General features: G+C 38.0%; 1 protein-coding gene across 1 annotated transcript; it reads left to right on the forward strand.

Annotated features, from left to right (window-relative positions):
* The first annotated feature begins 7,802 nt into the window (after positions 1–7,802).
* Positions 7,803–10,787, forward strand: PIRT (phosphoinositide interacting regulator of transient receptor potential channels). The gene has a single exon (XM_020965990.1). The coding sequence runs from the start codon at positions 7,821–7,823 to the stop codon at positions 8,232–8,234; it is 414 nt and encodes a 137-aa protein (XP_020821649.1). The 5' UTR covers positions 7,803–7,820; the 3' UTR covers positions 8,235–10,787.
* The last annotated feature ends 1,277 nt before the right edge of the window (positions 10,788–12,064 follow it).

A 12,064-nucleotide genomic window follows, 5' to 3' on the forward strand; every position in this document is an offset into this window, starting at 1 on the left:
ATGCATTCTTTCCTCACCCTTATCTCTTAAGAGTTGTTTCCTCCAAATTAAAGTGCTATTTCTAATGAAACATTTTCTGATTCTCTTATTTATTAGTGCCATCCCTCCAATTATCTTCCATTTATTTGTATATACATATATATATATGTATATATACATATATATATGTATATATACATATATGTATATACATATATATGTGTGTGTATATATATATATATATATATATATACACATATATATGTGTATATACATGTTACCTCCTCAGAAAGAAGGTAAGTTCCTGGAGAGCAGGGACTTTTTCATTTTTATCTTTGTATTCCCAGATCCCAGCATAGTGCCTGGTGGTTTGATAAATGCTTATTGATGGATTTCAATAACTTTTCTATGCCTTGGTCTTAAGTGACACTTAAATCATGCCTATAACTCCTTATACTTCTCTTTGGGACCACATCTCAATGTAAGAACATAGAATACAGATCAGGAATCAGTAAGACCTGGGTTCAAATCCTAGCTTTGGTACTCACCAAGCATGTGACATTGAGCAAACACTATAACCTCTTTAAGCCCCATTTTTTTTATCTGTAACTTGGAAATAATAATGACACTTTCTCTCAAAGCCATTATGAGGAACATTGCAATCATTAATCAGCAATTGTTAAATACCCACTGTGTGCCAGGTGAAGTGCTAGATTCTGGGGATACAAGACCAAAATAAAATAGTCCCCACCCTCAAGGAGCTTACCTTCTATCAGGAGAGACAACATTGATACAAATAAATATACACAAGCAAATTCAAGATAATTTGGGGAGAAATTGCTAGCAGCTAGGGAGACTCAAGCAGTACTTGAGTTAAGCTAGTCATAATATCTAGGAATCACTTTGTAAAATATCAATTGTTGATACATGAAGCACAGATCTTTCTTAGGCAGAGTCACATCCCTCCTCATAAAAAGTAAGATTTGCCTTCCTCTTTTCATAGCCCCCAATTTATTTATTGTTTGGGGAATGCAAATCTCTCTACCAGAAAGGCCAAAATGAACTATGAATATAATACCCTAAATCTCTTTAACTCATATTCACTTGACCCATTTGAAATATGGATTATTCTACTTTGACCATCATGTAATTCTGTTTGACCTAGGATGAAAATGTTTGTTAAGCAAATTAATAGTGTAAACAGTCAGGGCATGTTCTTATAACCTCCTAACAACACAAAGTAACCCTTTCGGTCCCTTCAGCCAGCCATGTCTCCTTGAGTAAAACAATGAGATTAGACTAGATGATCTCTAAAGTCCTATTCTGGTTTAGGATTCTATGACCCATGTTAGGTTAATGGACTTCCATTTCTGCTAACCCAATAGAATTGTAACACTGAAAAAGGAGTAGGACAGAAACTAGGAGGCCTGAGTTCTAGTCTTGGGGACTCATTGTGGGACTTGTAGGAGTCATTTAAATTCTCTGGACTTCAGTTTTCTCACATGTAAAATAAGAAAATTGGATAAGATTATCATGGTAAAAGTGTTACATAGTAGAAAGAATGCTGGACTTCCAGTAAGGAAAGGCCTGGTTCTGAGTACTCCCTCTGAAACTTATGAGCTATGCGGCCATGGACAAATCATTTTATCCCTCTAAGCCTCAGTTACTTATCTGTAAAATGGAATTACTATTCTTGTAGTATCTATATTGCAAGGTTGTTATGAGGATCATGTGAGGTCATGTGAACATGAGCACTCACTCAGCAAACCTGAAGCCCACTATATAAAGGTGGGCAATATTATTATTATATCCCTGAAACAAAATTCTATCATTCCAAATTTTTGGAAAATAACAATATTGCACTGCAGAATCACAGAATCTCACAGCTGAAAGGGGCCTCAGACCCCATGTAGTCTAACCTGTACCTGATGAAAATATCTTCAACCTTATACAACATCTAGCATCCAACTGAAGACCTACAGTAAAGAAGAACTCACAACTTTCTCAGGCAGCCCATTCCACTTATGGATACCTCTAATTGTTTAGAAGCTTTTCCTTACATCAAGTTTAAATCTGGCAATGCAGTTTCTACCCACTGATTCTCCTTCTGTCCTAATCTAATAATTATTCTATAAAACAACCCTTCAAATATTTGAAGATAGTTATCGTGTCTCCTAATATGTAGATATTTTCAGGTTAACCATTCCCAGTTCCTTCAACCAGTACTCCTAGAATGGGTTTTCCAGTCTTCTCATCATCTTTTTTTGGTGCTTGCCTTTTTCTGGATGGACTCCCATCTGTTTATGTCTTTCCTAAAATGTACCCACAAATGAATACAGTATGGTAGATAGTCTGAATAAGTAAGAGTATAGCAAAACTATTAACTCCTTTGTTCTCCACACTGTGCCTTGGAGAGATAGCATGATCTATTCTGGCTGCTGTGTCATATTGTTGGATTAAATTTTGCTTTTACATCAATTAAAATACCCAGATCTTCATCATATAAACTGCCTGAGTCCTTTTTTACATTACAGGTTGCCTGTGAGTTAAGACTATTCTCATGTTGTTTCAAATAATCTTTATCTAAAAATTCTCCAATCGATTAATTGAGGTACCTATTATGTGCCAGAAACCATGCTGAGTTCTAGGGATACAAATACAATAACTTAAAGCAATTACTACCTTCAAGGAGCTTAAGTACTATCATGAGTATATACAGAATAAAAATAGAACAAATATACGGTATTTAAATTGGCACAGTGGGTAGAGTGCTGGGTTCTCAGTCAGGAAGACATCTTCTTGGGTTCAAATCTAGCCTTAGATACTTCCTAGCTGTGAGACCCTAGGCAAATCATTTAACCCTGTTTGCTTCAGTTTCCTCATCTATAAAACGAGCTGGAGTAGGAAATGGCAAACCACTTCAGTATCTTTGCCAAGAAAACCTCAAATGGGGGCATGAAAAGTCAGACATAACTGAAACAAGTGAACAATAACAATAACAACAAAAGTTAAATACAAGCTGGTTAGGTAGAAATGGCATTAACACTTGGGGAGATGAGGAAAGGTTTCAAGTAGAAGGTGGTGCTTGATCTTCATCTTGAAGAAAAAGAGGCATTCTATGAAGCAGATTAAGGATGAAGTGAATTCCAGGCATGGAGGAAGTCAAGTGAAAAGGGAAGAAGAAAGGGGCAGATAGACCCCAGGAACACCATGACACTAGGCACTCTCATCTTCAGTCTTTGAAAAGAGTATTGACCTTGAATTTTGTATATCTGCTCCTCCTCAAATACTGTTGGCCTAGAGGTATGAATCTGAGTCCAGAAGGAAAGCTACATTTCTGGTCGTTTGTAAGGGGAGAAAAGCCCTTGGCTTATACTCTCGTTTAGCACTTTTCCAGCCAACACTCATCTTATAAAAGACCATCACAACGAACAAATAGCAAGTAAACTCATTTAGCCAAGAAAATCGATAAATGGAAGAAGTCCAACAGATTAAAATACACCAGAAAATATACAAAAGTGAATTAGTTCTTTAGGTGGGAATGAAATAATGTCTCAGCTCCAACCAAGGCGGGGGGCCTGATCTCAGCCGAGGATGTCCATTCTAGCAAGCTCAAAGGAGGCAAGTTGCCCGTGATGAGGATCCAGCTACTGCTGTTCATCTGCTGCTTTTCTCTCCATATGTCTCTCACAGAGTCTCTGGAACCACATGTCTGCCTGGAGGTGCTCTGGTACCAAACCTATAAGTACTATATCCTGATGCACAGCATTTCCTCACACTCAGCATGTTGACCACCAATGCAGACATATCTCCTTAATTCATACACAACACACAGACGCCCCAGGATTGGTTGGAAGCCCATTTATGTTTCCTTTTAATCCTCCTTTCAGGATCAGGAAGTTGGCTTTGCTTAAAACTATTTCCTTTATAGTATTAGCTTCCCCTCCCCCTAGTTGTATCACTTGATTCCTGCTCCACCCACCTTTTCCTCCATGTTTGTGTACTCTTCTCATGCACTACAATTATGAGAAATAAAAGAGGTTCTACCCCACACACCCTTTTTCCTCTTTTCTCCACTAGAATATTTCCTTTCTTGGTTATATGGCTCTTGATTAATTTTTCTATCAGTTAATGCTCCTCAATACCTGTTTCATGTAACATTTACTAACTGTGGCTATCTGCTTTCTCATTTAAGTGGTTCCATGGATAGAGAGCTGGGCTTGGAGTCAGGGAGACCTCAGTTTCATTACACTTACTAGTTGTGTGACCTTGGGCAAGTCACTTAACCTCTGTCTGATTCAGTTTCCCCACTTCTAAAATGAGAATAATAATAGCACTTATCTTCCAGAGTTGTTGTGAGGATAAAATGATAGATTTGTAAAGCACTTTGCAGACCTTAAAGAACTATATAAATACTATTATTATTATTATTATTATTATTATTATTATTATTATTATTATTATTATTATTATTATTATTATTATTTAGTGATCCCACAAGCTTTTGTGGGATCGATTAGCTTCTCTATGCTGATGAATCTCAGATTTATATATCTAGTCCTCTGGTCCTCTCTGCGTCTCTCTGTTTCTATCTCTTTGTGTCTGTCTGTCTGTCTGTCTCCCCTCTCTCTCTCTCATCTTGTATTACCAATTGCCGATCGGGCATTCCCACAATCATCTCAAACTCAAACTCAAACATCCAAAACTAGAACTCATTATCTCCATTTCTCCCCTTCTCCAAAACCACCCCTCTATTGAACTTCTTTATTTCTGTCAAAGGTACAAACACCCTTCCAGTCGCTCAGCTTTAAAACCTTGGTATCATTCTTTCTGATACCCTCACTCATTCATTATATCCAATCAGTTATCTTTTCTGCCTCCAAAAAATCCCTCACAATATGTCCTCTTCTCTGCACTCATCATTCTAAGAACTTCAACAAAGTTTCAGGATATAAAATAAATCCACCTAAACCATTAGCATTTCTACATGTTACTTACAATATCTAGCAGGAAGAGATAGAAATAGAAATGCCATTTAAAATAACTACAGATAATATAAAATATCTGGGAGTCTACCTGCCAAGACAAACCCAGGAACTATAAGAACACAACTACAAAACAGTTTTCACACAAATAAAGTCAGATCTAAACAGTTGGAAAAATAATTGTTGCTCACAGATATACCACGCCAATGTAAGAAAATGACAATTCTACCTATATTAATTTATTTATTCAGTGCCATATCAATCAAACTACCAAAGAATTATTTTATTAAGCTAGGAAAAGTAATAACAAAATTCATCTGAAAGAACAAAATATCAAGAACATCAAGGGAATAATGAAAAAATATGAAGGAAAGCAGCCTAGCTGTACCAGATTTCAAACTGTATTGTAATAACGATGAAAACAACCTGGTATTGGCTAAGAAATAGTATAATGGATCAGTGGAATAAATTAGGTACACAATACACAGTAGTAAATAATCATAGTAATGTAATATTTGATAAACTCAAAGATCTAGGCTATTGGGACAAAAAGCTGCTATTTGACAAAAATTGTTGGGAAAACTGGAAAGCAGTTTGGCAGAAACTAGGTATAGACCAACATCTCATACCATATACCAAGATAAGGTCAAAATGGGCATATGATTTAACATAAAGGATGATGTCATAAGTGAATTATGGAAACATGAAAAAAATTACCTATTAGATCTATGGGCAAGGGAAGAGTTTTTAGCAAAACAAAAGCTAGAGAAGACCACAGAAAGTAAAAAAGATAATTTTGATTACATTAAATTAAAATAAGATTTTGCACAAACAAAACCCAGTGCCGCCAAGATTAGAAGGAAAGCTGGAAAATGGGGGCAGGGGATTTACAGCAAGTTTCTCTGTTAAATGCCTTGTTTCTTAAATAGATAGGGAACTAAGCCAAATTCATAAAAACACAAGTCATTCCTTAATTAATAAGTGGCCAAAAGATATAAGCAGACAGTTTTCAGAAGAAGAAATCAAAATTTATAATCATATGAAAATATTCTAAATCACTATTGATCAGAGAAATGCAAATTAAAATAACTTTGAGATACTACTTCATACCTATCAGACTGGCTACCATGACAGAAAAGGAAAATGACAAATGCTAGAGGAGATGTGGAAGAAATAGGACACTAATTCACTGTTGTTGGAGTTGTGAAATGGTCCAACCATTCTGGAGAAAAATTTGGAACTATGCCCAGAGAGCATTAAAATTGTATATATCCTTTGATCCAGCAATACCACTACTAGGTCTGTATCCCAAAGAGATCAAAGGAAAAGGAAAAGGACCTCAATATACCAAAATATTTATAGCAGTTCTTTTTGGTGGTGGCAAAGAATTAGAAATTGAGGGATGGCCATCAATTGAGGAATGGTTGAACAAGTTGTGGTATATGATTGTGATGGAATACTATTGTGCTACAAGAAATGACAAGCAGAGGGGCAGCTAGGTGGTGCAGTGGATAAGCACTGGCCCTGAAGTCAGGAGGACCTGAGTTCAAATCTGGCCTCAGATCAAACACTTGATACTTACTAACTGTGTGACCCTGGGCAAGTCACTTAACCCCGATTGCTTAAAAAAATATTTTTTTAAAAAAAGGAAAAGAAATGACAAGCAGGATGGTTTCAGAAAAACCTGGGAAGACTTGCATGAACTGATATAGAGTGTGGTGAGCAGAATTAGAAGAACGCTGTACACAGTAACAGCAATTTTGTATGATGATCAACTGTGAATGACTTGATTATTCTGATTAATGGAATGATCTAAGACAATTCCAAAGGACCCATGATAAGTGCTGTCCATCTCCAGAGAGAACTAATGGAGTCTGAGTACAGATTGAAGCATAATTTTTTTCACTTTCTTTAATTTTCTTGCTTTTCTGGTTTTGGGGGTTTATTGATTTATTAATTTTTGCAAACATGGCTAATATGGAAAGATTTTACATGTATAATTGTTATCACATTTCTTCCCTTTTCAATGGGTGAGGGAGGGGAGGAAGAGAATTAAGAATTCAAAAAAAATTTAATAAATGTTTCAAATAAAATTTATTACAATAAAAATAAAGTCCACTCTAGTTCAGACACCTGCAATAACCTCCTAATTGCCCCCCTTACCTCAATTCTCTCCTTCACATAGTCACCAAAGTAATTATCCCAAAACATAGATCTGACTATGTCACCCTCCCATATTCCACAAAATCCCATTTACTCCCTACCTTGAAGATCTAATATAAACTCCTGGCCTTTAAAGCTCTTCACAACCTGATCTCATCCCACTTTTCTAGCTGCGTTTACTTTCCTCCATGCATGTGATAATCAGGCCATACTGGCCTTATTTCCATTCTCCAGACATAACACTCCAGCTCCCATCTCCACACATATGCATGCACTGCCCAATGCCTTAAATGCTCTGCCTCCTTCACTCACCTCCATATCTTGAAATCTCTGGTTTCCTTCAAGAGTTAGAGTAAATGCCACCATATGCATGAGGACTTTCCTGGTTCACCTACCAACCTATTAGCATCTTTTTCCTCACTAAGGTTATCTATATGTACGTGTTACCTCTGCTGTTAGAATCTAAACTTGAAGGCAGGAGCTGTTTTGCATTTGTCTTTGGTATCCCAAGAACTAGCCCAGGACCTGGAACAAAATAGGTGATTAATAATTTTTTTTAATTGATTGATTTAACAACATACTGGAGCTCAGTTTTTATGTAAATTAGTTTATCGGAAGAACTGGATTTTGTTGCCATTCACTTAACACCTTTGTTTTTAACCCTCATAGGTACTAAGTACAGAGTCTGTGGCAATGGAAACTCTCCCCAGTGCCCTAAATGCAGATGAGAAGTCTCCAGAGTCTAAGGACTTATTGCCCAGTCAGACAGCTAGTTCTCTCTGCATTAGCTCCCGGAGTGAATCAGTCTGGACAGCTGGAAGCAAGAATAATTGGGAAATCTTCCGTAAGCCCATCATCGTCATGTCTACAGGTGGGGCTATCTTCCTCTTCGGCGCAGTCATCACTTGCTTGTCATACACTCTGGATTTACCTAAAAACTCAAGCGTCCTTATTGGTTATCAGATGAGTGGGCCAGCCTTCCTTTCCCTAGGACTCATGCTTATGGTGTGTGGACTGGTGTGGGTACCCATAATTAAAAAAAAAATGAAGCAGCGACAAAAGTCAGTTTTCTTTCAAAGCCTCAAATCCTTTTTCCTGAATCGCTGATGATAGCCTCATCTTCACTTTGGTTGGGGGAATGTAGTCTAATGACCAGCATCCAATGCCTCCAGCTGCATGGTGAGATAGGTAAAGAAAATAGATCCAGTAAAAGTCTTTTCTTACTTTTATGAGGAAGAAAGGATTTTCATTCCTTCACGGCACTCCCAGTTTGGAACGACATAGATTGAGAAGCTGAGCTTTGCTGGGTTATGTCCCAAAATATCATCTATTTAGTCTTTCTATTACCATTGATGCTTGAAACACTTCCTAACAGCAAGCACCACCTCTTATCCCCTTCACCCATTGCCCCTTTTATGTACTTCATCTCAACAACCTTCTCTCTCCTGAGCCATATGCTAGAGCAAACTGAACTTCAAGAAGAAGCTTCTTTTTACATACCTGACTGCCAGAGTGGGATAGATAGAACCCTTGTCTAGGCCTTTGAACTTGGACATCGAGATGGAGGAGGGGACTGGGCAGTACATCTTTCAGACTTGGAGTTTGACATCTAGCCCCACCCCCATCAACTCTCTTGGAGAATTGAGACATTGAGTTGCTTCCAGTAGACCAGACTGGTCTTGCTACCAGTGACATCTTCAAACATTCCAAAGATTAAAAGGGGGAAGGGAGAATGGGTGTATAATTACATAGGTAAATTCATGAGATAAATAGGTCATTGCCAAGAACAGTTTAGATAGTATCCACAGACCTCAGAGTCACCAGTTCTTTCTTGACTACCTGACTTTTTTTTTCTTTTCCTTCTGCATTCAATGAGCAGTTATTCTGTGATCTACCAACAAATGTATAATATCCTAACACTCCAAACCATTTTAGGAAGAGAAGCAGATCCCAAACCTGAGCTAGGCATCTGTGGTATCAATTTTCTTTGCAACTCTGTCAAAAGTAAAAAAAAAAAAAAGATAAAGTGCCATATGAGAAGAGTCTGCTGATTCATAGAAAGTGGTAATCCACCTCCTAAAGTTTTATCAATAGTTGCATCTATCTGAAATGAGAAATTCTCAGCCAGAAGGGACCTGGAAGCTATTTGTGGCAGCTCTGGCTCAGGAGTCAATAGAACTAGGACCTCCATTGTGTTAAATGTATGTCTTTCCTGCACCATCCCCTCCATGCCCTTCCTCCAAAAAATGTCCTAGTAACCTTTCTCCACAGGGCCTTTAATATATGTCTGCTTGCCATAATTAGTTCTCTAAGTGCCTTATACTTTTTTCCTAGGTTGCTGAGAAGGAACTGGAGGCTTGTTTCTCCAAATTCTTTATAGAGGTTTGTGGATAGTATATTATTCTAGACACTTTCCACCCTCCTCAGTACAGAGCCATGAGAAAGGATCACCCTCAGATGCTTGGACTTCTCTCTTGACTTCCTAAGCACTATAGACACTTGATAAACAGAAGCCAAGGTTAACCTATGAGAGTGAGGTTTCCACCCTACTGCCACTGGTTCCCTCTGGAGATTTTCTCTCACCTGAGAGAAATCTGGTGATTAGGTAGGGCAAGAATTACATAAAATTAGAGCGAAGCCATCTCCCTAATTCTAAAGATGAGGACCAGAAAAGGAAAGTAAATTGCCCAAGGTTACAAAACAAAGTAATGATTCTTACCCATCAGTCTTGAATGGCAACTAGCTCTGCTAGGTTTTATCAGTATTTGAGCTCTATCAAGATATGATCTTATTTATCCCTGAAAAATGTCCCAATCCTAAACAATTTCCCTTTAACTAGTTTCAGCAGACCAGAATGGTACAGAAGGAGCACTCAAATAAATCAGAGGGTGTAAGTTCAAAATCTGCCTCTACCTCCTTGCTACCTGAATGATCTTAGGCTAATTATTTATCTGCAAAATTAGGGTATTGGATTGCTTAAGTCCCTCCCAATTTATATGATGCCTATGCTTTCTTTAGTCTATTTGCAGCAGCAAATGCAAAGGCACTGTTTGCATTTGCAAATGCAAATGCCAGCTCTACTCTGGGCCCCTCCAAGAGACACAAGGATGGGAAGGAATTCCATGCCACAGGGGGAGGGCTACTCTCCTCTGTGTCATTAGCAAGCCTCTGCTGATGCTCTGTGATCTGGTAAACCCTATGAGACCTGCACAGGGTCTGGTGCAACTTCTATTTAAGTGGATAGTAGTGTAGATAATTTTCTCTGAACAATTTGATTTACATGTGTCCCAAGGCCTCCAGCTGTCTAGTCTTCCATTGCTTCTAAATTGTACCTTCTCACTTCATATGTGAGGACAAAGGACAAAAGCATGTGACTGTGAGCTATGGGGTCCACAGGTTCACTCTGAGGAAGAACAGCCTAGTGACTACTGGCCAAAGATCTCAACTTATTCAATGATGAGCAGTGAATTTCTGAAAAATAAGAAGCAATTCAAACATAGTGTTACATTTAAGAAAGAAAAAAAATCCACTTACAATTCACCTCCTTTGTAATCTTGAAGAGAGGGGGCAGGATTAGCATCAGTGTTCTACTCTGTTATATAAGCTTTTATAATATACTATTGCTGTGTTTGGGGAAAACTGATTTTATCTGTGACCTATCCAAATCTGTATAATAATGAGCCATGTTATAACAAGGTTTGCTGTATTTTCATTTCATTGTATTAATAATCCTGCTGCCTGCTGCCAAATTCTCTTCCCCAAAATGTCATCCCCTTTTCCTCACCTTTCCCCTCCTTGCCAATTCAAATCTTCTCCACCATCTTTACCATAAACATCTTTCAATTCAAGAACGTATTTGCAGAAAGCAGAGCCTGAGTCTGATGCATAGATTCTTGGGTGCCTCTGTGGTGGATTCGTTCTAGTCCAACCCTTACATGTTACAAGAATCCCTTTCACAGAATTCCCAATTCTGCCAATCAGTCTCTGAAAAAAAAGAGTTCTAATAATGGGGAACTCTGGCTTTCAAGGCAACCAAAGCCATTGTTAGATAATTCCAATTGTTAGAAAGTTCTTCTACTGAGCTAAACTTGACCACTTTTATAACTTCTATGCACTGATTCTAGTTTTGCCCTTAAGAACTGCACTAGAAGAAATCTGACTCCTTCATGGGTCTGACCCCTAGCTATGTTCTTCTACTAACTTATTACCAACTACAGAACAACAGAGGGTTAAGCTTTGGCCAGCTTTAGAGGAGTAAAATGAGGAGGGCTAGGGAAATATCATGCTGTACTAAGAAGACCACTAGACTATAAAGGGATCTAGATTTGATCTCCATTCTTCTACTAAACAAATTGTGTAATCTTTGACAGATCACTTAACTCTGAACCCTAGTTGCCTCATCTCTAATATGGTGATTAGAAGGAGGTAGGGCTTACTATAGTTAGAATGGGCTATGATTTGAGGCTCCTTCAGACCTAACACACTGAAATTCTAATTTTAGAATCATTCCTTTAATAATAATTGTTCCTGAGTAAAATGAAAATCTCTTGAGAGATGAATAGATGAAGCTATTATCATCATAAACTTATTTGCTCTTTTCCAAAAGAGAACTCTCTGAGAACTAGTTCTGAGAAGGCTAAAAGAGGGTTCAGAGGAAGGAGAACTGTACAAGGAAAAACAGACCCAGAGTATGAGGCCTAGAACAATGGAACAGAAAAGTACCCAAAGGGCAGCTAGGTGGTGCAGTGAATAGAGCTCTGCCCTTGGAGTCAGGAAGACCTGAGTTCAAATCCAGACTCAGACACTTAACACTTACCAGCTATGTGACCCTGGGCGAGTCACTTAACCTGATCACCTCATCAAAAAGCAAAAAAAAACAGTGCCCAAGAGACAAAAGTGCTCTAGGTAGTGAAGAAAGAGTGAAAGGGTACTCTTTG

This window comes from Phascolarctos cinereus, unplaced genomic scaffold (genome assembly GCF_003287225.1).
Source record: "Phascolarctos cinereus isolate Bilbo 61053 unplaced genomic scaffold, phaCin_HiC Scaffold_5;HRSCAF=322, whole genome shotgun sequence".
NCBI lineage: Eukaryota > Metazoa > Chordata > Mammalia > Diprotodontia > Phascolarctidae > Phascolarctos > Phascolarctos cinereus.